A 27,903-nucleotide genomic window follows, 5' to 3' on the forward strand; every position below is an offset into this window, starting at 1 on the left:
GAGCGCTTTACATTCAGCGGAGTCATAGAAGGTCAACCAATGACTCCAGGTTTTGGTGAATCCTTTTTCAATGTGTCTCAGTGAAGAAGTGAGATCTTCCATTCTCAATCTCCTGAACTCTATTGATCCACATTGATACGGAGGGAGCAGATGATTGCCTCCATAGGCATGGGATGCAAGCTCTTGCCGCGTTTACCAAGTGCCTTACCACAGACATTGTAGGATGCCAGAGGAATCTCGCACTGATGGAGCAGGAAAAAAGCAGGTGTCTTAGGGAGGGTATATGTAGTGAACTTAGACGTAATTCCCCATAGAGAGTCCCAGAAAGCCAAGAGAAGGGGATAAGACCAGAATATATGTAGTAATGTACCCCTCTCAGAGCCACATCGCCAGCATAAGGGAGAGGTAGATTGGAAAATGGAGTTAAGTCTAGTTGGGACCCTATACCAACGGGACAGGAGTTTGAAACCCGCTTCTTGAACATTGCTGGCCATAGATGTTTTGTGAATGCACGTGTATAGTCTCAACCGTTGGTCCGAGGAAAGTGTGATATCCAAGTCAGTTTCCCATTGAGAGAAAAAGTTGGGGGGAGGTTGGTCCGGGGGAGATATTAGCAAGCTATATGTGCGGGAGAGGGTACGTCTAGTCACTCCAGACTGCTCACAGAGGGACTCAAAGTCTGTCTTGTCTCGAACATATGTAATCGCAGGAGGAAGTGTAGACATGAAATGCGCAAGTTGTCTAGACTGCCACGGGTTGAGAGTAGACATTCCAGTCGTCTCTGAGATCTGTTGAGGGGTGAGCCATTGATTTGAGGCAGTCAGATGGTGGGCACTGAATTTGTTGCAACTGGCAAAGGCTTTCATGGAGGGGCCTATAGTCGGGTGTAGGCGTGCCTCCAATGAGACCTGGGTGGACAACCAAGGAATGGCCGACAATGGAGTAATCAGGAAGGATTGCTCAATTGAGACCCATTGTTTATAGGCTTGGTGACGACACCAAACTACTATCCTAAGAAGATGTGATGGCCTATGATATGAGAGGAAGTCAGGTAGCCCTAGGCCACCCTCCAGCTTGGGACGAAAGAGTATTGACCTGGCTATCCTGGACGGTTTGCCGGCCCATATGAAATGGGTCAACATTTTCAAAAGAGTATGGAAAAAGAGTCTGGGGTTGTGGATCGGCAGGGCTTGGAAGAAAAATAGAATTTTTGGCAGTACATTCATTTTAAAAATAGATATCCTTCCAAACCGAGAGAACGTACCAGTATGCCACCTGTCTAGATCTGCTTTTATAGTTCGGAGAAGAGGCGGGTAGTTGACCTGGTAGGATGAGCGAGCCCATTTAAATGGAAAGTTCTCTGAAATAGATTGGACCGTGGAAGGGGAAAGAGTTGTGTTTAAAGCTTCGGATTTTTGATAATTAATCTTAAAGTTCGAGAGGCAAGCATATACTTTTAGTTCCTGAAAGAGGTTTGGGAGAGGTAACCCTGGGGTTGGTGAGGAAGAACAGAAGATCATCAGCGTAAGCTGCAACCTTGTGAGAGGTCTCATGAATCCGTAGCCCTGAAGTTCTTAAAAATTTTAAGAATTGGTTCTAAAATTCTAAGCAGTCTAATGTCCCCAAAAAAATAAAATTACATTTACAAAATGATGCCAACATAAAGTAGCCATATGGGGATTGTTAAGTAATACATTTTCTATGAGGTATCACTTTCTGTTTTAAAAAGCACAGAAATAGAAATTTTGAAAATTGCTAACTTTTTTAAAAATTTGGTACATTTTGGATTATTTTATAAATAAAGGTGAAATATATAGACTCAAAATTACCACCGTCATGAAAAAACAATCTCAGAATGGCTTGGATAAGTGTTCCAAAGTTATTACCACAAAGTGACACGTCAGATTTGTAAAATTAGGCTCTGTTAGGAAGGGGGTAAATGGCCCGGCTGTGAAGTGGTTATCTATCCTTAAAAGGCAGCAGTAATTCCTGTTTGTGCACCTTTTTCTACCACACTGTTTCCTTCCACTCTTCTATTAAGAGATTGTCCGAATTATGAAAAAAAAAATATATAGCAATATGTAACTAAGCTAAGCAAGTTTTAGGCAAAAAAAAAATTATAATGTTATTTCCTAATTTTCCTGGTTCTCTTCTGGCGCTTTGTTAATCTTAAATAACAACAATCTCTGAAGTTTCCTCATGAATATTTGTGCCCCTCCCTCTGCTCAAGGAGTGAATAAAAGTGCTGCCCTGAGCGAAATGTCTGACTGCTGGGATGCTCAGCAGCATGTTGTATGTGCAGGAGTACAAGTCCCAGCTGTACAATGACACTGCTGATACACACAGGATCTCCCCCCTACCTGTTCTTGTGTAATGCTCTGCAGAACTCCTCTAGTCTGTCAGCTCTGTGGCTGCAGGATGAGGATCTTGTGTCTCTTCACCGCCTGCAACTGCTCACCAAAGCCTCCAGCCCTCTCTGCTGCTTAAGGGGTTAATCTTTCCTGAAGTATTCAGTAGGAGGGAGACACAGGGCAGCAGCTCAGTCAGTGCAGACACATATCTGCTCTTTCAGGCTTGTGCACAAATCAGAGCAGGGAGAGAAGCTGACATCACAGATCATGTGGCCCTCAGTGAAATCTGAGAAAGGGGCCACTACAGATGAAGTAAGTGCATGGTAAAGCCTTTACGTTTTCCTAGTAAGAAACGTACAAAGGACAAAAAAACTAACTCAGACAACCCCTTTAATATGATTGAATACAGCACTTTGAACAGCCAGCTTCTTCAGCAATGACCTTTGGTGGCTTAATATTCTTGTGGAGTGTGTCAGTGACTTCTGTCAACTGCCAAGTCAGCAGTCTTCCCCATGATTGTGTAGCCTACCAGAACCAGACTGAAGGAACATTTAAAGGCTTAGGAAACCTTGGCAGGTGTTTTGTGTTGATTGAATGTGACATCATGAGCCTACAATATTGAACTTTTTAGTAAAATTCTAACCTTCTTAGATACTGACTTTTGGGTTTTCATTAGCTGTAAGCCATAATCATCAACATTAAAAGAAATAAATGCTTGAAATAGAATCTATGTACTAAGCGAGTTTCACTTCTTGAATTAAATTACTGAAAAAAATAAACTATTTAAGGATACTCTAATTAATTGAGATGCATCTTTACATGTGGACAAAATAGCCATGTCATCACTGGGCAGCCTGGGCATGAGCAGTATAAGGCCTCATGCACACTGCCGTGTTTCACGGCCGTATGCGGGCCGTGGAACCGCGGCCTGGATCCCTCCTGAGAGCAGGAGCGCACGGCGTCACTGGTTGCTATGACGCCGTGCGCTCCCTGCTGCCGGCACAGTACAGTAATACACTGGTATAGATCATACCAGTGTATCACTGTATTGCGGCGGCAGCAGGGAGCGCACGGCGTCATAGCAACCAGTGACGCCGTGCGCTCCTGCTCTCAGGAGGGATCCAGGCCGCGGTTCCACGGCCCGCATACGGCCGTGAAACACGGCAGTGTGCATGAGGCCTAAGACCATTAGTAAATGTGTAAGGAGATTGTTGGTAAGATTTTTAGCTACTAGAACTTTATCACTATTGTTTTTCTGTGTAAAAATGTTTAATTGTATTCACGTTAGTAACTCACTTTAGGATTAGTGTCATAGTTTCTTTGCGATCTTTCCCCTGGAATGGTAAGGACCCAGTAAGCATCTCAAACTGAGGAAACAGAAAATTTAGTTAAGAAGGATAATACACAAAAAAATAAAAATAAAAGAATCCAATGCCAATTCTGCTCTTAAAGGGGTTGTCTGGGCCCCCACAGCAATTTATTTTATGGCCCCGAAAGTGCTCAGACTAAGGCCTCATGCACACGGCCCAAGCGATCATCAAATTATCCCCTATTCTGTGAAGAGGAGATAGTTGTATTATGGCCTTACACAAATTAGTTATGCAAGCAATTTATATTGAAGACCTACAGGTGAAACTCAAAAATAATCTGAATATCGTGCAAACTTTTATTTCAGTAATGCAACTTAAAAGGTGAAACTAATATATGAGAGACTCATTACATGCAAAGTGAGATATGTCAAGCCTTTATAAATTTGGATGATTATGGCTTAAAGCTTATGAAACCCCAAAGTCACAATCTCAGGTACCCTTTGCTCAGGGGGTATGGATTAATTAGCTGACTAGAGTCACTTTGAGCCTAGAATATTAATCCTTTTCACAATATTCTAATTTTAAGTTGCATTACTGAAATAAACTTTTGCACGATATTCTAATTTTTTGAGTTTCACATGCATGTCCTCCAGATAGATCATCAATATCTGATCGGTGGGGGTACAACAACCTGGAACCCCAGCCGATGAGCTGTTTGAAGGAGGCAGCGGCATAGTGTAATTACAAGTCCTCTCTCCATTCAAGTGAATTGAGCAAGTACTTGTGATTACACTTACTGATCCCCTTTTTTTTAGCATGTTACACTGCACTTCCGAGACGACAGGCAGTGTAAATAGGAGGATGTAGTGCTCATAGAGCTCTGTCTCCTCTTCAAACAGCTGATCGGCGGGGGTGCCAGGTGTTGGACGCCTGACGATCAAAGGATAGGTCTTCAATAGAAACTGCACAACCCCTTTAACTAATGTATATGATCAGGTTATATCTTCAGATCACAAAAAATGTGTGTATGTATGTGTATATATATCCACAGGATTAATGATAATTTGATGATTGCTGGTGATTGAAGTGCTGGGACCTTAAACGATAATGCTGCATGCTGATTTTGGTGGGATTGGCCAAGTGTATGGCAATGTCCTTACTCTCCCTAGATGGTTAAAGGGCTTCTGTCACCCCACTAAAGTGATTATTTTTTTTTGGGCTGGTGAAATTAGTTATATTGCGATATATCACAATATAATTGTGTTACTTACTTTGATCCAGCAGTTTCTTCAAAAAACGAAGTTTTATCATATGTAAATTCGGTCTCTAACAGCAAGTAGGGCGTTACATCACCGAAATAGAAGACGTCATCGGCGCAGGCGCACTGAGGGAGTGCTGAGGAGACGAGCCTCCTCATCTCAGAGCGCCTGCGCCGAATCAACAGAGGCGCGCGATTTTTGAAATGCCGACAGGGCTGGCCGGAGGAGGAGATCCCGGCTGGCCCTGTCAATCAACACGACGAGGGGGCGGATTTCTGCAGCAGCTAGCAGCAAGTAGCCGCCCTACTTGCTGTTAGAGACCGAATTTACATATGATAAAACTTCGTTTTTTGAAGAAACTGCTGGATCAAAGTAAGTAACACAATTATATTGTGATATATCGCAATATAACTAATTTCACTAGCTCAAAAAAAAAAAATCACTTTAGTGGGGTGACAGAAGCCCTTTAAGGGATTTCAACATGCCCAATGAGGCATGAGGCTTGCTCCCCTATCCCCACCTAGAAAACGTGCACTCGCCATAACTGACAATTTAAACCAAAATGATCATTCATCTGTAAAATGTAACAATGCAGGATCGTTTACACCGACCAGTGACAGACCACTGTTGTCTGAAAAGAAAATCAGGCATGTTTGAATTTTTCCCCTGATAGCTGGACAAAAGATCTTTCATTCAAAGAAAGATCATTCGTGGGAGAAAAAAAACAAAAAACAAAACAAAAACACAACAACAACACAACACTCCTTGAAAGAACATTCCCAGGAACATATTTCATCCATTGGCTGGTGTTATTAGACAGTGATGGCCAGTTTGCCCGCGAACACATGCGGGCTGCAATCTTAACACGGCGAACTGGCCATCACTGTTATTGGACATGTTTGACCTTTCTGAACAAGTGTCACAGTGAATATGGGCTACATTTTTTATGGCTGTATCTGCAAAATGATTGTCCACCAGATTATTGTTCAACCATCAGCCAATTTGCATCTAATGTGTATGGCCACCTTAAGGAGTGTTGCTAGCCTTAAAGAGATTATAGAGATCTGATCACTGTATTATTATTTTTTTTTTAAACAAATTTTATTGGAAGAAAATGACAATATTATACATGAGTTGACATGTCACATCATTACATTTTCATATTCACAAATTATGCGATAGAAAAGACATTAGCAATAATAGACAATCATTTTCTCCATTTTTATTATTTATATGCGCTGAGCACGCCCCTCCCCCCAAAATCAAAATAAAACTATATCCCCAACTAACAAAATTTGCTCCTTATGGCACATCGTGTGAGTCCCTTGTTGCCTAAACCTGAATTCCATAACTCACTACCTATCTCCTCCTTCTTGCCACTCACTGTCTAGCCTTCCAAGCGTACCCTTTGCTTTTTCTAAGAGATACCACTGAGTGCCCAGGAACGGGGGTATCAGCTCCTTTATCTCGTCTTGGGGGAGTATCTTAACGATGAAGCTTCTCCATTTGTGGAAGAAATTCCTTGTGGCTCTAACTTTACATTGTTCCGTGTCTAACCTTTCCATGTACATTATCTGTTTTGCTATACCCAACACTTCCTCCAACATGGGTACCGAAGGATACAGCCAATGTCTCAAAATACTTTTTTTTACGGACAACAACATTACATGTATCCCCTTGGTTCCAATCACCTGTGTGGAATTCCCATCTGGATCCACCGGAATATAATGAAAGATACATTGTTGGGGGGAGAGATCCAATCCAACATTCCAAATCTCTTTGATCTGATTTACTACTTCATTCCATAGTTGGGATAAGGACGGACACTTCCAAAGGCCATGGAGAAGGTTAGCCTTAGGTAGCTGACATTTCGGACATGCTCTAAGATAATGTGCCGGAGCATCTTTATAAGATAGATCAAAAGCATATGTTGCCTTATGAAGGATCTTGAACTGCATCTCTCTCCAATCTTCACAGGTCACAGCCTGCCTCACTCTTTCTAGCCCCGCCCTCAATTTTGCTGTCAATGAATCATCCTTAAGTTCCCTCTCCCAGTGACTAAATACCTTCTTGCCCAGCCCTATAGAATGGGTACTTTGAAGTCTACCATACAAATCAGACAATGTACCAGCTGATTTGTCCCGGCCTATCAAACCTTCAAACCAAGCAAGCCTATCCGAGTCTCCCAAATCCTTTGCCTGCTCCCTGCAATAGGACTTAACCTGGGCATATGCTAGGAAATGTGATGACGGTAACTGATGCTGAGTCTGAAGTTGTGTCCATGGAATCAACTTATGTCCCGTGGAGGTTAGGATGTGTTTCAGCGTGTGGATTCCCTTCTCCCTCCATTTGTGAAATAGCGAGGATTGTCTCCCAGCCGGAAAAGCAGGGAGCGTCCACAAGGGCATATATGGGGTGATGTACATAGGCAATTTATACAATTTCCTGACTATTCTCCAAGCAGCTGTTGTGTCTCTTATCAGGGTATATTGTTTTATCATTTGGGGCATGTCTCTAATCCTAGAGTGCAAAAGTGCCACTAAGTCTTCCGGAGCTACCAGCTCTGCCTCTAGAGCCCTATTAGAGAAGTAGGAAGTGTGCCATATCCAATCTTTAATATGTCTTGTCAGGGCTGCCAAATTATATCGTCTCACATCCGGTAAATGGATCCCACCCTCCCATTTAGTCAGACAAAGTTTTTCATAACTTATTCTGGGGCGTTTCTTTTTTTTTCCACAGAAATTTTATAAAGGCACTTCTGATTTTGTCTATATCTTGATGTCTTATAAGTAGGGGTATGGTTTGCATCGGGTACAAAAGCCTGGCAAAACTAATCCTCTTCAAAAGATGCGCCCTTCCAAATAGGGATAGTGGAAGATTAGACCATTTTTCCAGCTCCTCTCCTATCTTTCTAATCAGAGGGTCATAATTCAGAGAATATAGAGAAGTTGGATGCCTCCCTATTTTAATTCCTAAATATGTTAGATAGTTAGAAACAATCTCCACCCTAGAATTGAGATCTGATCGCGGAGTATGTCCTTGTAAATATAGGAGCTGGCTTTTGCTCACATTTATTTTATAGCCAGTGGCCTCCTCATAATAGAGGAAGGTGTCCAGCACCCTATTTAAATGATCTCCTGGGGAGTCAAGAAAAATCAATATATCATCGGCAAAGCATATTAACTTTACCTCTTGTCTTCCTATTTTAATACCTCTAAAAATATCAGTCTGTATTAAATAGCGGACCAATGGCTCTAGAGCTAGATCAAAGAGGAGTGGGGAGAGAGGGCAGCCTTGCCTGGTACCTCTCATAAGTTGGAAAGTCTCATATAGAAAGCCCGGGAAGCTGACTCTTGCCTGTGGTCTTCGATACAGACCTTCCAGTGCTGCTCGAATCTGGCCTTTAAAACCAAATGCATCCAGAGACCAGCGCAGCCACTGCCAATTGACATTGTCGAAAGCCTTTTCTGCATCCAATGACAGTAGGGCCGGCTGGTCTCCGGAGGCACCCCTCTGGCCAAGATAGTCTTGGACAGCGAGAACCGTTCGAATGTTCATAACAGCTGCTCTGCCCCTGGTAAATCCCACCTGATGACGTCCTATCAGATCTGGCATATAATCAGCTAATCTATTAGCTAAGATCTTCGAAAAGATTTTTAGATCTTGATTAATTAATGAAATCGGCCTATAAGAGCCTACCAGACTGGGGTCTTTGCCCGGTTTCAAAATAACCTTAATATGGGCCGTATTTCCCGTAGGCATGATTTCCCCTCCCTGCATTATCGAGTTGAAAATTGATTTCAGGGGTAAAGTTATCTCCGAAGTCAGCATCTTATAAAATTCGCCCGGAAAGCCATCCGGTCCTGGCGCTTTCCCGTTTGACAATGCTTTAATTGTTCCTTTTATTTCATCCTCTGTGATCTGAGCATTAATATTAGCTAGGGCTTCCTCCGAGATCTGTGGGAGTCTGAGTTTAGATAACAACTCTTTAGCTCTATTACTATCCCATGGGCTTTGTGAGTATAATTTTGCATAAAATCGTGCAAAACGATCAGTTATACTTTTCATATCTTGTAATTTCCCTCCTGACTCATCTAAGATATTGGTCAGACACATTGTGCCTCTATGCGTCTTAGCCAAGGATGCCAACAACTTACCAGCCTTATTGCTAAATTTATAAAAAGTAGCAGCTTTTTGGTTTAGAAATAATCTGGATTGCGCCTCTACATAATGATCATATGTGTGTTTGGCTGTCACCCAAGCTGTTCTGTGTTGGTCTGAGGGGTCCTCCGTAAAAAGCGTGTAGGCTCTTCTAACACATTCTGATGCTCGTTTATAATGCTCCCTTATCTTCTTCCTTTTGGCGGAAACGTGTGAAATAATGCGGCCCCTCAGCACTGATTTAGCCGTTTCCCAGAAAAGGACATGCTCCTCTACATGAGCTTTATTATCTTCCGAAAACTCCCACCACCATCCTTTCAGCCTATCTAGGAAGTCTTCGTCAGTGAATAAGTGGCTAGGGAGTCGCCATGTGATATCCTGGCCTCTGGGGGCGATATTTGCTATAGCAATCATCACTGGGGAATGATCAGATATGACCATGTCCAAAATCTCAACTTTTTCCACCCTGCGCATTAATTGCTGTGAGGCTAGTATGTAATCGATTCTAGACCAGGAATTCTGTGTATAAGAGAAATGCGTGAATTCTCTCTCAATAGGATTGAAGAATCTCCATACATCTACTAGGTCCGTAGCCTGTAGAAATGGGTCAATCGAGAAGCCGCCTCTTGCAATAGACGATTGTGAGTTCTGTGTTTCCCTACGATCTTCTCTAGCATCCCTAACTGCATTTAAATCTCCAGCAATTAGCAATTGACCATCTCCTTCCTGTAATACCTTTGATGTTAGTTCCTTAAAATATGTTGCGTGGGCTGTGTTAGGACCGTATACATTAATAATCTTTAGCTCCCCTACATCTAGTTCTAATGTGACAGACACAAGACGTCCAGAGTCATCACTGTGACTCTCTTTAATATTGTGGCGTACCCTTCTGTGTATTAGGGTTAGAACCCCCGCTTTTCTGCCTACTGAAGAGGACCCTAGGACCTGACCTACCCACATACGTCTCATACGCCAGAAATCTGATTCCTCCAGGTGGGTCTCCTGCAAGAGGGCGATATCCACATCCAATCGCTTAAGATGCCTCAGTACGGAAATTCGTTTTTGAGGGGCTCTCAACCCCTTGACATTCCATGTCACTATTTTCAGCATTTTACAAAATCGTACGGACTCAACAAGGACCAGACAGAGGACCCACCTGGAGGAGGTGAACTATGGTTTATCAGGTTTCCTACTGATTGGACACAATGCCTGCGGAGCAAAACATAACAATATAAAAACAACACCCTTTCCCCCCAATCCCCCCCCAACGTACTCCTAGTAGGAGTAAAACAACACCAGCCAACATTCTTTCTGGACTTCACTTTTTTCGCCCAACTCTGTCTAGACTGGCTGACATCTAGAACATCAGAGTAACACATTTTTTTTCTTTTAAAGTACATTTGCTGTGCTAAAGCTCCATATGACCCTTGCTTTTTAACTAATATATCCCTCCTCAGTACTGTAGCAAGAGATACCGGCAAGTTCCATTACTCGCCTCGAGCGTCACAGGCATACCGTCACCTGAAACCTTTCATAATCTGTCTCCCCCCCCCCCTCCTTTTTTAGTTGGCACGCACCATACTCATGAACCATCTAGCATACCGAACTAAACAGTGATCTGCTCAGTAGGACAGTCAGCAGTACATTACGTGATTAGTAAGAGTCATCAGTCCCAAGTAGGACTCGAAGCTTGGCTCGGGCTCCGTCGTGGAGTGCGGGACCCTAGGCTTGGAGGGTTAGACCTCACCAGGTCTTGATGCCGACTGCTTCTCTGGGATGTACTGCGTTCTGCTCCGCTGTCCTCCAACGCTTCTCTGGCGTCCGACGGTGTGAGGTAGGTGTCGATGGTTCCATCTTGCCTGAAGATTCTTAAAATCGCCGGATATATCAGAGCAAATTTGATCTTCTCTTGGACTAAATGGGAGCAAATCTCAGAGAATGCCCTTCTTTTTTTCGCTACGTCAGCAGAATAGTCACTGAACAGAAGGATTTTATGCCCCCGGATTTTTGCGGCATGTCCCATTTTTCTGTATTTAGCTATGAGAGATTCCTTCTCTGCATAATTTAAGAATCTAGCAATCGTCGCTCTCGGCTTCTGTTTGGGATCTGATCCTGTTGACCCTCTTGGTGGACCAATTCGGTGGGCTCTTTCCACCGTCATGGGGCCCGGCAGACCAAGGGCTTGTGGGAGATCTACCGCACATACCTGTGCAAGTTGGCTCGTGGGGATCTCCTCAGGGAGGCCCACTATCCTGAGGTTGTTCCGTCTGGAACGATTTTCCAAGTCGTCTAACTTGTTCCTCAGGGATTGATTTGATTGAAGGGATTCTTTCAGTAAAGACTGTGCACGTTCCAGCTCATCTTCTATTAATCCCACTCTTTGTTCGACCTCTTGTATTTGGAGGGCATGCTGGGCCACCTCACTTTGGATCTGCTTCAGACACGAAGCGACCGTGGCTTCCAGGGAGGCCTTTATATCTGGCGCCAAAAGTGTCGCTACCTCTATGGCTAATGCTTTGCAGGAGATTTCTGCGTTCTGCAAGTGAGGAAGGGTCTGAGGGAGGGGGATTGCGGATACCTCATTTACTGGTAGGGTAGGAGGCTGTGATGAGGAGCGAGTGGGTCTCCTCTTTGCATCCGCCATAATTGGCTCCAGCCGTGCTGAATCCTTGTCACGCTGTGGGAGCGACGTGTTGAGTGCTGGGGAGCCGTTTCTCAACAAATATTTCTCCATCCGTGACCTCCCGATCACGGGCTATAATTCCAGAGCTTTGTAGCTCCGATTAGACGGCGAAGTCCCCTCGGTTTTACAGCAAGGGCACGGAGCTTCAGCTGCCTCCGTCTTCACATCGGCGCGCCGGAACCGGAAGTCTGATCACTGTATTAACACGCTTCTAGATTAGCTGATGGGAATGTTTACCTGCACATTCACACATCTGAAGCTGCTCAGTGGTTTCTAGCAACTTTTACCCTTAAACATGAAAGCAGTTTACCATCAGAACACCATAGGACCACCAATCTGCACTGTGCGAATGGCCTTGACGATTCACCACCTCAGGAGCCATGTACTCCACTGTCCCACAGAACGAGTATGCCTTTTTCTCGTGATCTATTGCCTCTTTACTAAGTCCAAAATCTGAGGGAATAACAAAGATATAACTATATAAAATAAGCATAAAGCAAGACAAGTGTATAAAAAATATTACAGAAATGTATATAAAAAAAAATGTAAACTGTGTAAAAGAAAAACTGTCTTTGTTGCCCATTGTAGGCCTCATGCACATGACCGTTGTGTGCACCCGTGGCCGTTGTTCCGTTTTCCGTGATTTTCTGCGGACCCATTGACTTTCAATGGGTCCGCTGAAAACAAAAAAATGCACCGTTGTTCATCCGCGGCCGTGATCCGTGTTTCCTGTCCGTCAAAAAAATAAGACCTGTCCTATTTTTTTGACCGACAACGGTTCACGGACCCATTCAAGTCAATGGGTCCGTGAAAGAACACGGATGCACATAAGATTGGCATCCGCGTCCGTGATCCGTGGCCATAGGTTACTTTCATACAGACAGATCCGAAGATCTGTCTGCATAAAAGCTTTTTCAGAGCTGAGTTTTCACTTCGTGAAAACTCAGATCCGACAGTATATTCTAACACAGAGGCGTTCCCATAGTGATGGGGACGCTACTAGTTAGAATATACTACGAACTGTGTACATGACTGCCCCCTACTGCCGGGCAGCACCCGATCTCTTACCGGGGGCTGTGATCCGCACAATTAACCCCTCAGGTACCGCACCTCAGGGGTTATTTGTGTGTATCATAGCCCCCTGTAAGAGATCAGGTGCTGCCAGGCAGGAGGGGGCAGACCCCCCTCCCTCCCCAGTTTTAATTTTATTGGTGGCCAGTGCGGCCCCCCTCCCTCTATTGTATTAACTCATTGGTGGCCAGTGTACGGCCTCCCCCCAGACCCCCTCCCTCTATTGTATTAACTTATTGGTGGCCAGTGTGCGGCCTCCCCCTCCCCCGATCATTGGTGGCAGTGGAGAGTTCCGATCGGAGTCCCAGTTTAATCGCTGGGGCTCCGATCTGTAACCATGGCAACCAGGACGCTACTGCAGTCCTGGTTACTTAGCAATATTAGAAGCATCATACTTGCCTTCTGCGCTGTCTGTGACCGGTCGGGAGCTCCTCCTACTGGTAAGTGACAGATCATTAAGCAATGCACTGCACAGACCTGTCACTTACCAGTAGGAGGAGCTCCCAGCCAGTCACAGACAGCGCAGCAGGTAAGTATGATGCTTCTAATATTGCTAAGTAACCATGGCAACCAGGACTGCAGTAGCGTCCTGGTTGCATGGTTACCGATCGGAGCCCCAGTGATTAAACTGGGACTCCGATCAGAACTCTCCGCTGCCACCAATGATCGGGGGCACCTGAGGGGTTAATTGTGCGGATCACAGCCCCCTGTAAGAGATCGGGTGCTGCCAGGCAGCAGAGGGCAGTCATGTACACACTTCGTAGTATATTCTAACTTGAAGCGTCCCTATCACTATGGGAACGCCTCTGTGTTAGAATATACTGTAGGATATGAGTTTTCACAATGTAACTCAAAGCCGATGGTATATTCTAACATAGAGGCGTTCCCATGGTGATGGGGACGCTTCAAGTTAAAATATACCATTGGATTGGAGAAAACTCCGATCCGATGGTATAATAGGGACTCCTGACTTTACATTGAAAGTCAATAGGGGACGGATCCATTTGCAATTGCACCATATTGTGTCAACGTCAAACGGATCCGTCCCCATTGACTTGCATTGTAAGTCAGGACGGATCCGTTTGGGTCCGCACGGCCAGGTGGACACCAAAACGATTTTTTCTTCATGTCCGTGGATCCTCCAAAAATCAAGTCAGACCCACGGAAGAAAAAACGGACACGGATCACGGACCTACGGACCCCGTTTTTGCGGACCTTAAAAAAAAAAAAAAAAAAAAAACAACACACAGTCATGTGCATGAGGCCTAACCAAACACAGCACAGCTTTCAATTCATATTCAGCTCTTAAAAAATGAAACCTGTGCTACAATTGGTTAGTATGGGCAACAAATACATTTTCTTTTAGACCGTTTCATAAATCTGCCCCATTATGTTTCTAGGAATATGAAGCAAGTTGTGAAGTTTGGACAAAAGAGCTCTTACCAGTTAGTTTTATGTGACCTTCCTCATCAAGTAAGATGCTGCAAAAATAAAATATGCGCTCATTAAAAATGAAAAACAATATATTCATATAAAATATACTGAAATTATTCAATATGAATCACTAACAATTTGTGCTCTGTGTCTCACACCAGATTTGGGTCATGAAAGAAAATACATTTAGATTGGCTTTATATGACAGGATCCGACCGAAGTTTATTACAGGTGTAAGCAAGCTTTAGTGTATATGCACACGTGACATGTAATATGTGCATGGATTTCTGCAACCTCCATCATGTGAATAGGGCAGTCAATTACATTTCTGAAAAAATGAATCCTCTAGGTGCTGAGCAGGGAAGCGGTCGGACATTCACTGCGCATGCGCCGAATACAGCCGCGCACGGCGCATGCGCGAGAAGTCGTCCGCTTGATCGCATTCCGGAGGAGATGGGCGGGCTGGAGGGACGCGCTGGGCAGCGGCATCTTGCGAAGGTAGACCGATCCTCTAGGTGCTAATGACGCCCCCATAGCACCTAGAGGCTCATTAGCATATCAATATAAGTTATTTTTTTAGCGAAATGGCTGCCCCAAAAGCTATTATATTAGGATTGTTTGGCAGAGCAGACACTAGCGGATCGCTAATATCTGAAAGCTAATTATGTGAAAACAAAGTGGTAAAAACCCTTTAAGAACTTCCACAGCAGATTTAATCATTTTATGAAGGGCAACTTGACTGATCCCAACGAAGACCATTATGAGTCAATTTGGCAAATCAGTAGCTGTCAGTCATGTAATGGATTCCTTACAGCCAAAATTCTGTATTTTCTACTCTTATGATGGACAAGAAAAATGGAATTCATATAACAGATGTAAACAACTTAAGGCTACTTTCACACTAGCGTTCGGGCGGATCCGTTCTGAACGGATCCGCCCATAATAATGCAGACGGAGGCTCCGTTCAGAACGGATCCGTCTGCATTATATTAGCTAAAAAAAGCTAAGTGTGAAAATAGCCTGGGACGGATCCGTCCAGACTTTCAATGTAAAGTCAATGGGGGACGGATCCGCTTGAAGATTGAGCCACATTGTGGCATCTTCAAACGGATCCGTCCCCATTGACTTACATTGAAAGTCTGGACGGATCCGCACGCCTCCGAACGGCCAGGCGGACACCCGAACGCTGCAAGCAGCGTTCAGCTGTCCGCCTGTCCGTGCGGAGGCGAGCGGAGCGGAGGCTGAACGCCACCAGACTGATGCAGTCTGAGCGGATCCGCCTCCATTCAGACTGCATCAGGGCTGGACGGCTGCGTTCGGGTCCGCTCGTGAGCTCCTTCAAACGGAGCTCACGAACGGAAACCCGAACGCTAGTGTGAAAGCAGCCTTAGTGGGAAAATTGGCTTCAACCTCAGTTTTTTTTTTTTTTTTTTTTCCTTCCTCTGGATCAACTTGCAGGATAACAGGCCGAACTGGAACTTTTGTTGGCCTATGTTAATATGTCCACGATGTGATGCAGAGCAACACAGATCAGTCCTGACACACAATGTAAGTCAATGGGGACGGATCCGTTTTCCCGGACACAATAGAAAACTGATCCGTCCCCCATTGACTTTCAATAGTGTTCATGACGGATCAGTCTTTGCTATTTTAACCGCCTCCGGACCACCTAACGCAGGATCGCGGTCCGGAGGCGGCCGTCTCAGGCAGAGTCACGCAGGGATGCGTCATCTCGCGAGACGACGCTCACAGCCGGCCCGCACATGCGCATCGTGGGCCGGCAAAAGTTTGAGGGGGGTTACATCATCAGCCTGCCAGCCAATGATCTGGCTGGCAGGCTGATGATTTTTAAAAAAACGAATCACAGGCCATTTAACACCTTATATTTATAAATATAAGGTGTTAAATGGGTGCTATGCTCCTCTGCTGATTCTTTATCGTCGGTTGGTCTCAGCAGAGGAGCACAGTTCACAGTGAGTACACCAAACACCACACTTAGCCCCCAGATCACCCCAATTAACCCCTTGATCCCCTGTCAATCACCTAGTGAAAGGGAAAAAAGTGATCTGTGTAAACTGTCACTTTTTTTCACTGGTATTGACTGTTTAGGATAGTTTAGGCCCCTTGGTTAGGTAGTTAGCGATCGTTTAGCGCCCAGCCCACCGCAGTCACTGATTCGCTGATTAGCATATCGCTAAATCAGCATTTGTACTTTTATAGTATCTGTAAGTGATCAAAACTGATCACAGTCAGATCTATAATAGTATTAGTGTCAGCTTAGCTCGCCCTTTACCCAAAACGCAGTGTTTGGCCGATCAGGCCTGATCGGTCGCCCACACGTGCGTTCACCCACGTCCGCCCGGCCGCAGTGACAAATTTGTTATTTTTTTTTATCACTGCACAATCACTTTACAAACGCTGCGGCGATAAAAAAATCTGATATTTTTTATCAATCGCAGCATCCTCCGGTACTTCGCTAGCCTCTCATTTGTAAGACAGGCTTGCTTTTTTTCTTGGGTAGTCTCAGGGAATACCCCCTAAATTTAGTAATCCAAATGTCAAACAAGGGGTATTCTTCTGAAGAGGCCTACAGGCTTCTGACCCAGTCGGATGAGGAATGGGAACCCTCATCTGACGAATCCAGCGGGTCAGATTATGAACCTGTAGAAAGCAGTGGCAGTCTGACCCAAAGTTCGGACGAGGAGGTTGAGGTCCCTGATAGCACCAGGCGTACCCGGCCCAGTGTTGCTAGACCACAGGTTGCGCAGGATCCGCTTCAAGGGCAGCAGAGTGGGGCTGGCGCTGTCGGATTACGTGGTGAGGCATACACCAGCAGCGCAGCCCACCCTGGACCTAGTACCAGCACTGCCGTACAACATGGTGAAGTGGCGAGCACCAGAAGGGCAGTTGAAGCTGGTACGGTGGCACATGCAATAGTTACCCCGTCGCAGCCACCGCACAGACAGGCCCGTAGACCCCCTAGAGTTCCTGAGGTGCTGGCAAACCCTGATTGGCAGTCCCCAACTTCAGCCGCACCATTAGTTCCCCCTTTCACCACCCAGTCTGGAGTTCGGGTTGAGACAGCTCAGATCGGTTCAGCCCTGGGTTTTTTTGAGCTGTTTTTGACTGCGGAGCTCTTGGACATAGTCGTGGCAGAAACAATTTCTACACAAGTGAGCCCCTCTTCAGGCATTTGTTCCTAGAACAGATTGGCTGCTGTGGCACCTCGCGACCTAGTCGCCGGGGCTTCCCCCAACGGCTCGCTATCACCCGTCATGCAATGGGCGAGAGGGCTGCCTTGTGTAATGAAGAACTGTTTGCGGTGAAATGGAGAGACGAGCGTGACGTTTACATGCTCTCCTCCCTTCACGCAGACAAGACAATACAAATTGAACGAGCAACCAGTATGGACTTCAATGACCAGATGTTGGCTCCCTATTTAGTTTCCAGACGCTGGTATAAGAAGGTGTCTGTATATTGAATTCAATTGGCTGTATATAAAATAGTTTTGTTCTCTACAGTAAGGCTGGGAGAACAGGATCCTTCCTCAAATTTCAGGAAGAGATCGAGAACCTCCTGTATCCAGGAGGTTCCGTGGCCCCATCCACCAGTGTAGTGAGCCGTCTACTCGAGCGACATTTCCCCAATGTCGTTGCTGGTACCTCATCCCAACCGTCACCCCGAAAAAGATGTCGTGTCTGTAGCAGGAGTGGAATAAGGTGTGACACCCGCTATTTCTGTCCTGACTGCCCTGACCACCCTGCCCTATGCTTAGGGGAGTGGTTCCGGAAGTACCACACACAGGTACACCTAGCATAGGGATTGCATCTCACAGGACAGGCACACAGGGCTATTAGGGCCCTTTCACTCACAGCTGCTGCAAACCTCTCCTTTCACCTGGGACAAAGTGCATAATGTACTTCGCCACATCTTTGGGCGATTTGCGCTTTGCACATTGTCCCATGGGGAAGGAGAGGTTTGTCCTATAAAGTTAAAAAAAATAAAAAATAAAATCACCAGTAAGCAAAAAAGTTAACATTGTGTTCAAAAAGTTAAATAAAGTTGATATGTTCCGTTCAAATGTTATTATAAAGTTAATAAATTTATTGCGTTGCGGCCTGGTTTTTTCTTTTTTGTTGGTCCAGGTGGACCAACCGATTGACTAGCTGCAGCACTGATGTGCATTCTGACAGAAGCATTGCACTGCTGTCAGATTACACAAAAGTCGGTGTATGTGGCGCTGCAAGAAGAGATTTCTCCTCTGCAGTAAAAGATACGTTTGCCGAGGCATATGAGCTGAGGGGGCGGCGGTGTTCATATGCTTTGGCAAACACTTTGTATATAAAAAAAAATCTAAAAAAATCCCGGCAATGATTTATTCATCCACATCGATTGATGTGAATAGAGAAATCGGGTTTGCCAGGGCATACGAGCTAAGTGGGTATGGATGTTCGGCGGAGCGCCTATGTCCTGGCAGACGCCTTTCCCCTCTTTTTTTTTGGGCAGAGATCTCTTCATCCACATTGATCGATGCAAATGAAAAAAATCTGTGCCGTTCATTTTTTCTTTCAGCCCAGAGGCTGAACGGAAAAAAATAATAATCTCATTACCTGTATGCTCAATACATGTAATGATTGCGGAGACCCTTAAATACCAGGGCAGTACAAACACCCCACAAATGACCCCATTTTGGAAAGAAGACACCCCAAGGTATTCGCTGAGGGGCATATTGAGTCCATGAATGATTGAAAATTTTGTCCCAAGTTAGCGGAAAGGGAGACTTTGTGAGAAAAAAAAAATTAAAAATCAATTTCCGCTAACTTGTGCCAATAAAAAAAATAAAAAATTCTATGAACTCGCCATGCCCCTCATTGAATACCTTGAGGTGTCTTCTTTCCAAAATGGGGTCACATGTGGGGTATTTATACTGCCCTGGCATTTTAGGTGCCCTAAAGCGTGAGAAGAAGTCTGGGATCCAAATGTCTAAAAATGCCCTCCTAAAAGGAATTTGGGCCCCTTTGCGCATCTAGGCTGCATGTGTTTTGGGGTGTCATTTTACATATACCCATGCTGGGTGAGATAAATATCTTAGTCAAATGCCAACTTTGTATAAAAAAAATTGGAAAAGTTGTCTTTTGCCGAGATATTTCTCTCACCCAGCATGGGTATATGTAAAAAGACACCCCAAAATACATTGCCCTACTTCTTCCGAGTACGGCGATACCAGATGTGTCACACTTTTTTGCAGCCTAGGTGGGCAAATGGGCCCACATTCCAAAGAGCACCTTTCGGATTTCACAGGGCATTTTTTTTTTTTTTTTTTTACAGATTTTGATTTCAAACTACTTATCACGCATTTGGGCCCCTAAAATGCCAGGGCAGTATAACTACCCCACAAGTGACCCCATTTTGGAAAGAAGACACCCCAAGGTATTCCGTGAGGGGCATGGAGAGTTCCTAGAATTTTTTATTTTTTGCCACAAGTTAGCGGAAAATGATGATTTTTTCTTTTTTTTCTTACAAAGTCTCATATTCCACTAACTTGTGACAAAAAATAAAAACTTCCATGAACTCACTATGCCCATCATTAAATACCTTGGGGTGTCTTCATTCCAAAATGGGGTCACTTGTGGGGTAGTTATACTGCCCTGGCATTTTAGGGGCCCAAATGCGTGAGAAGTAGTTTGAAATCAAAATCTGTAAAAAATGGCCTGTGAAATCCAAAATGTGCTCTTTGGAATGTGGGACCCTTTGCCCACCTAGGCTGCAAAAAAGTGTCACACATGTGGTATCGCCGTACTGAGGAGAAGTAGGGCAATGTGTTTTGGGGTGTCATTTTACATATACCCATGCTGGGTGAGATAAATATCTCGGCAAAAGACTTTTCCAATTTTTTTTATACAAAGTTGACATTTGACCAAGATATTTATCTCACCCAGCATGGGTGTATATAAAATGACACCCCAAAACACATTGCCCTACTTCTTCTGAGTACGGCGATACCACATGTGTGACACTTTTTTGCAGCCTAGGTGGGCAAAGGGGACCACATTCCAAAGAGCACCTTTAGGATTTCACAGGCCATTTTTTACAGATTTTGATTTCAAACTACTTATCACGCATTTGGGCCCCTAAAATGCCAGGGCAGTATAACTACCCCACAAGTGACCCCATTTTGGAATGAAGACACCCCAAGGTATTTAATGATGGGCATAGTGAGTTCATGGAAGTTTTTATTTTTTGTCACAAGTTAGTGGAATATGAGACTTTGTAAGGAAAAAATAAATAAATAAATTTCCGCTAACTTGTGACAAAAAATAAAAAGTTCTATGAACTCACTATGCCAATCAGCGAATACCTTAGGGTGTCTACTTTCGGAAATGGGGTCATTTGTGGGGTTTTTCTACTGTCTGGGCATTGTAGAACCTCAGGAAACATGACAGGTGCTCAGAAAGTCAGAGCTGCTTCAAAAAGCAGAAATTCACATTTTTGTACCATAGTTTGTAAACGCTATAACTTTTACCCAAACCATTTTTTTTTTTTACCAAAGACATGTAGAACAATAAATTTAGAGAAAAATTTATATATAGATGTCGTTTTATTTAAAAAAAATTACAACTGAAAGTGAAAAGTCTTTTTAAAAAAAAAAAATTTACATTTCGATTAATAACAAAAAAAGTAAAAATGTCAGCAGCAATGAAATACCACCAAATGAAAGCTCTATTAGTGAGAAGAAAAGGAGGTAAAATTAATTTGGGTGGTAAGTTGCATGTTTGAGCAATAAATGGTGAAAGTAGTGTAGTGCAGAATTGTAAAAAGTGGTCTGGTCATTAAGGGTGTTTAAGCTAGGGGGGCTGAGGTGGTTAAAGATAATACAACCGGATCCGTTCATAATGGATGCAGACGGTTGTATTGTCATGACGGAAGCGTTTTTTGCAGATCCATGATGAATTCAGCAAGAATGCTGGTGTGAAAGTAGCCTTAGACAACACAATTATCCAAGCATGACTCTAAAATAAAAATTGATGAGCATCCATTAAAAAGGTACATACTTCTCAGGTTTTAGATCACGGTAAATTATCCCAAGGCTGTGTAAATGATCCAAACCCAAAGCCAACTCAGCCAGGTAAAACTTTACATCCTCCTCTGTAAACATCACCTAAAAGAGAAAATTTAAATCCTAAGACTGGACAGAAACAAAGGGTCTACAGTTTACATTTTTCTGTACTGCAGATAAAAACAGTGCATGAGGTTCATGTAAGGATAGTTCAAAGAGAATGGTTTGATACTATAGGCAGACATCCAACTTTCACACTAACCTCCTTAGAAAGACGAGTGAAGAGGTCCCCTCCTCGTAAGAAGTCTAAGATCAGGTACAATTTCCCCTCAGTCTGAAAAGCTGTAACCAAAGGACACCAATTTCAGTCAAGGCTGTGCAGCATCAAAGGTATCACTATCACTAAAGCACACTGAATAGGAAATAATGTCTTGGAGAGTTCTTACCATAATGGAGCCTGACAACAAATGGATGATTAACTTCAGCAAGAATATCCCTTTCCATTTTAGTTCTTACTCTGTCTCTCACTGGGGGGAAAAATAAAAAATAAAATCAGAACCGCTACATGACCCTCTCTTCAGCAACTAGCAAGTCAATATCTCAAAGGTTGTAATAATGTACCACAAACATAAAATCTAATTTCACAGACTTAGGATGGTTTGATACAAATCTTTTTTCTCTCTAAAAACACTGAATTTTTATTAGCAATTTTGTATGTGCAGAAAATGTTGTGAACAGATGTTAAATGTTGGCCAACAGGAAATTTGGCCTGTAGTACCAATTAAGGCAGATTGATGGCATCCTTTGGTCCCTTTTCAAGCATTATCCCAAATGTTTGGGAAAAACAAAACTGCATGAATATCATAGCGTTTTGGTTTTTTTTACATGCAAAAAAATACAGGGAGTGCAGAATTATTAGGCAAATGAGTATTTTGACCACATCATCCTCTTTATGCATGTTGTCTTACTCCAAGCTGTATAGGCTCGAAAGCCTACTACCAATTAAGCATATTAGGTGATGTGCATCTCTGTAATGAGAAGGGGTGTGGTCTAATGACATCAACACCCTATATCAGGTGTGCATAATTATTAGGCAACTTCCTTTCCTTTGGCAAAATGGGTCAAAAGAAGGACTTGACACGCTCAGGAAAGTCAAAAATAGTGAGATATCTTAAAATTGCAAAGCTTCTGAAGCGTGATCATCGAACAATCAAGCGTTTCATTCAAAATAGTCAACAGGGTCGCAAGAAGCGTGTGGAAAAACCAAGGCGCAAAATAACTGCCCATGAACTGAGAAAAGTCAAGCGTGCAGCTGCCAAGATGCCACTTACCACCAGTTTGGCCATATTTCAGAGCTGCAACATCACTGGAGTGCCCAAAAGCACAAGGTGTGCAATACTCAGAGACATGGCCAAGGTAAGAAAGGCTGAAAGACTACCACCACTGAACAAGACACACAAGCTGAAACGTCAAAACTGGGCCAAGAAATATCTCAAGACTGATTTTTCTAAGGTTTTATGGGCTGATGAAATGAGAGTGAGTCTTGATGGGCCAGATGGATGGGCCCGTGGCTGGATTGGTAAAGGGCAGAGAGCTCCAGTCCGACTCAGACGCCAGCAAGGTGGAGGTGGAGTACTGATTTGGGCTGGTATCAAAGATGAGCTTGTGGGGGCTTTTCAGGTTGAGGATGGAGTCAAGCTCAACTCCCAGTCCTACTGCCAGTTTCTGGAAGACACCACCTTCAAGCAGTGGTACAGGAAGAAGTCTGCATCCTTCAAGAAAAACATGATTTTCATGCAGGACAATGCTCCATCACACGCGTCCAAGTACTCCACAGCGTGGCTGGCAAGAAAGGGTATAAAAGAAGAAAATCGAATGACATGGCCTCCTTGTTCACCTGATCTGAACCCCATTGAGAACCTGTGGTCCATCATCAAATGTGAGATTTACAAGGAGGGAAAACAGTACACCTCTCTGAACAGTGTCTGGGAGGCTGTGGTTGCTGCTGCACGCAATGTTGATGGTGAACAGATCAAAACACTGACAATCCATGGATGGCAGGCTTTTGAGTGTCCTTGCAAAGAAAGGTGGCTATATTGGTCACTGATTTGTTTTTGTTTTGTTTTTGAATGTCAGAAATGTATATTTGTGAATGTTGAGATGTTATATTGGTTTCACTGGTAAAAATAAATAATTGAAATGGGTATATATTTGTTTTTTGTTAAGTTGCCTAATAATTATGCACAGTAATAGTCACCTGCACACACAGATATCCCCCTAAAATAGCTAAAACTAAAAACAAACTAAAAACTACTTCCAAAAATATTCAGCTTTGATATTAATGAGTTTTTTGGGTTCATTGAGAACATGGTTGTTGTTCAATAATAAAATTAATCCTCAAAAATACAGCTTGCCTAATAAATCTGCACTCCCTGTATGCTGCCCAAAAAAAGAAAGAAAGGACCCTTTGAGGGCATTTAGTAACAGGTATACTCATACCTGATCCGATTTTGGCTTATCCCAACCGCTCCACTAATCTTTCCAAAGCCAAAAATATAATTTTTTCACATAGTTGTGTTTTTTCCTCATACCAATACCTCAGTATTGGATGTTTGATTATGTTTATTTGGGTGGTCATATGAAATTTTCATAGTTAAATTTTCTTTTTCTTTTTTGTGCTGCAACTTTAAGGTTTTTGATTTCTGTTCTCACCATAATGAAATAGAAGTCACCAGTACATACTAAAAGGTAAAACACTTAGTAAGGGCTTTGTTCATACGAGCGTGCCGTATTTTGCGGTCCGCAAATTGCGGATCTGCAAAACACGGATGCCGCCAGTGTGCCTTACCATTTTGTGCCTTATTGGAGGCAATGGATGGAGATGACGAAGACTCCATAGAAAGATCCGTGAAAAAAGTCCACGACTATGGCGTATTTGCTGTTTATGCAGATTTTTGAGGACCAATATTCTTCTTGTTGTTAGATCGGTGACCATGGGAGGGAAGTTACCTGGTATCTAACAGTGACCTCACGATCTAAGGGACCTTAGTGGGTGGGGGATGCCATTATGAATACGGCTGATAGGGGAAGAGTAAAATGAAAGTGATCACATGGAATGTTAAACGTCTTCATTCCACATATAAGGAGATGATGATATTCAGCCACCACAAGAAATTTAAAGACGACATAAATAAAAAAACGCAGGAGACAGGTGTGCTGCTGCTTATACACAAAAACATCATGCACCGACAGAGGGATGAGGAAGTGTGAGTACAGCTAGATACAATTGTGGGGAATTTGACAGTGTATAATGAGTACGCTCCAAACTAGTAGAAAACGCTTTTTTCCATGGAGAGTAAGATTTTGCAAGAAAGGGATGTCAATATCTTGGTAGAAGGGGACCATAACATTGCATAATTTGTCGGAAGACAGGAAGAGCTCCGGGGTAAGACTGGGAAGGGGGGTTCAGGGTCTCTGCCTTTACAGTAATTGATGGACTCCACAAGACTTCTAGATGTTTGGCGGCACCATAATCTCACAGGGAGAGAGTATTCTCATTTCTTTCATGCTCAGCAATCAAGGTTAACTCTTAGTTTCATCCCAAATACTGCAGAATGTCATAAATGTTAATATTAAAGTCATCTTCAACCCTGCACCAGTTACGATTAGCATAGCAGATGTCATCCCAAAGGGAATGGACTTCATCTGGTCGGGATACTTGGCAATAGATGAGGGCTTCATACAGAAACTACACTGTTGGTGGTGGGATAATGCCCAAAATATTGAACGCCATAATGACATAACCCAACTACCAGTTTGATTTTTGCTTAAGGGCCCTTTACACAGGCCCAGAATCCTAAGAGTCACAATCAAGCATTCATAGGAACGTTCATTAGCGATTATATGGCTATGTAAATGTACTGCCGATTACCCGATGAACTAGCGAAAAGATCATTCATCAGGTAATCCGATCATTTGTGCACACACATAAATCAGGATCTGCTGCCATCAACAATGAGTCAGTATGGGGAAGAGCAGTGGCATTAGCGATCGCTTCTCCCCAAAATCTGGCGGAGCAATCTGTTGCTCCGTCGCCCCTTGTAATGGGACCTTTAAAAAGGCTAGAGAGACTGCAGATACGAAGTCAGATGCCTTGATTAAGTTTGGCAACAAGGCAGGGGATTGTTAGGTAATGTAGTGAGCGGCCAGGCAGCAGATTTACTATATTCACAGATTAAATGAGAGAGAAGGGGTTTTAGTGACGATCCCAAGCAAATTCTTGAGATTTTCAGACATTTTTAATCCCTACACATGCAGGAACCTTCTGATATGGCCAATGGATTCAAATTGTGAAATCAAGTACAACTACAGTAGATGTAGAGGAACTTTCCAGAATTAAAGGGGTTATATGACTCTTTGTAACTGGTCTTACCTGACACCCGAGACCCCCACTGATCAGCTGTATGACAAAGCCCCAGTGCCGTGGCCTTCTCACGTCTTACACTGGACCAATGAAGTCACAACCATCGGTCATATGGCGTAGGCACAGCTTAGCCCCATTCAGGAACGGTTTTAGAAGTTCAGGATTCCTTATATCAGCTATGTGTGTTTGGAAAGTCTTCAGAGCCTTTCACTTTTTTCACATTTTGTTCTGTTGCAACCTTGTGCTAAAATAAAATTGAATTTTTTCCCCATCATTCTGCACTCAATAATCCATCATGAGAAAGTGAAAACATAGGGGGTCATTGATTAAGACCGGCTTTTTAGAAGTCGGTCTTAGCAACCCTATAGCGGGCAGTGGATCCGCTGAAGTTCTGAAGAGGCGCCGGCCTCTACATAACTTTGGCGGATCCAGCACCAGTCTAAATTGTGAGCCAGCTTTCTTCCCAAAACAGGCGTAGAAAATTAGACGGGTCTGCCAGCCTGTCCCATTCCCTGCCCACACTCACTTTTTTAGGCCTGGCAGGAGTAGGGAAAAGTCGCAAATCGCTTCGCAAATAACTTCTGTGCCTTAATCTCCGCCAGAAATACGCCTAATATAGGTATATTTTTGGATAGTAAACGGCACCAAAAATGTTTGAAATCTTTGCTAAATTGATTGAAAAAGAAAAAACTTAAATATTGCATTGACATAAGTATTCAGACCCCTTAATCAGTACAGAGTTGCAACACCTTTGGCAGTGATTACAGCCTCCAGTTATCTTAGGTATGAAGTCACAAGGTTTGCATACCTAAATTTGGGGATTTTCTACCATTCTTCGCTGTAGATCCTCTCAAGCTCTGTCAGGTTGGATGGGGACTATCAATAGACAGTCATTTTCAGGTCTCTCCAGAGATGTTCAATTGGGTTCAAGTCAATGTTCTGGCTGAGCCACTCAATGACATTCAGAGTTGTCCTTAAGCCATGTTATTGCTGTGTGCTTAAAATCATTGTATTGTTGAAAGGTAAACCTTTGGCCCAATGTGAGGTCCAGAGCACTCTGGATCAGGTTTTCATTATGAATAACGCTCATAATATCTCTATCCCAGAAGCTGAAAAACAGCCGCACAGCATGATGCTGGCGCCACCATGCTTCGCTGTAGGGACATTGCCCGTTTTCCTCCAGACCTGACTTAGAACTAGGGCCAAAAAGTTCAATCTTGGTTTCATCAGACCTGTCACAGTCTTTTTTTTAAGCTACAGGCAGGTTTTCATGAATCTTTAGGAGAGGCTTCTTTCAGGCCACTGCCATAAAGCCCAGATTGGTGGAGTGCTGCAGTCATGGTTGACCTTCTGGAAGTTTCTCCCATGTACACAAAGGATCTTTGGTGCTCAGGCAGAGTGGCGATTGGGTTCCTTGTCATCTTTCTTACTAAAGCCCTTCTCCCTCAATTACTTAGTTTGGTGGGGTGGCCAGCTCTAGGAAGAGTCCTGGTTTTACCGAATTTAAGAATTAGAGGCCACTGTGTTCTTGGGAACTTTCACTGCAGCAGAAAATGTTGTATCCTTCTCCAGATCTGTGCCTGCACACAAACCTGTCTCTACAGGCAGTGCTTTCCTCCCCATGCCTTGGTTTTTGCTCCGATATGCACGGTCAGCTGTGAGAACTTATATACGGTCAGCATGTCTTTCCAAATCATGTGCAATCAACTAAATCTACCATAGGTGGACGCTAAGCAAGGTGTAGAATCAGCTCAAATATGATTAAGAGAAATGGGAGCTCCTCAGAGCAAAATTTCAAGTGTCATAGCAAAGAGTCTGAATACTAATGTCCATGCAAAATTTTAGTTTTTCCTTTTTAATACAATTGCAAACATTTCTAAAATTCTCTTTTCACTTTCTCATTTTTATCATTTCAGTACAAGGCCATAACAAAACATAATATAAAATGTGAAAAAAGTGAAAGGGTCTTTCCGAACACACCGTACATATGCCAACCCACAAGCAAGAGTTTCTCTCCCCAGGTTACTGTTCACTCCATTCCATCTACAGAAGGAGTAGACAGAGGTGAATTTTCTTACACTATTGTGTTCACATTCATGCTGGAGCCTTTAACGTTACATTTAATACGAGTGGACATTAACAAAGGAATATTGG

At 43.5% G+C, this 27,903-nt stretch overlaps 1 protein-coding gene across 3 annotated transcripts in view; it reads right to left on the minus strand.

The window, feature by feature from the left end:
* RPS6KA1 (ribosomal protein S6 kinase A1) overlaps positions 1–27,903 on the minus strand; it is a 202,856-nt gene that overhangs the window by 63,611 nt on the left and 111,342 nt on the right. For all 3 annotated transcript variants that reach the window (XM_044288060.1, XM_044288062.1, XM_044288061.1), the window contains 6 exons: positions 21,773–21,853; positions 21,589–21,668; positions 21,322–21,428; positions 14,279–14,316; positions 12,075–12,217; positions 3,648–3,718 (listed from right to left, as the gene is read on the minus strand). In XM_044288060.1, coding sequence (XP_044143995.1) covers positions 3,648–3,718; positions 12,075–12,217; positions 14,279–14,316; positions 21,322–21,428; positions 21,589–21,668; positions 21,773–21,853 — 520 coding nt within the window. The remainder of the gene's footprint in view (positions 1–3,647; positions 3,719–12,074; positions 12,218–14,278; positions 14,317–21,321; positions 21,429–21,588; positions 21,669–21,772; positions 21,854–27,903) is intronic.

This window comes from Bufo gargarizans, chromosome 3 (assembly GCF_014858855.1).
Source record: "Bufo gargarizans isolate SCDJY-AF-19 chromosome 3, ASM1485885v1, whole genome shotgun sequence".
NCBI lineage: Eukaryota > Metazoa > Chordata > Amphibia > Anura > Bufonidae > Bufo > Bufo gargarizans.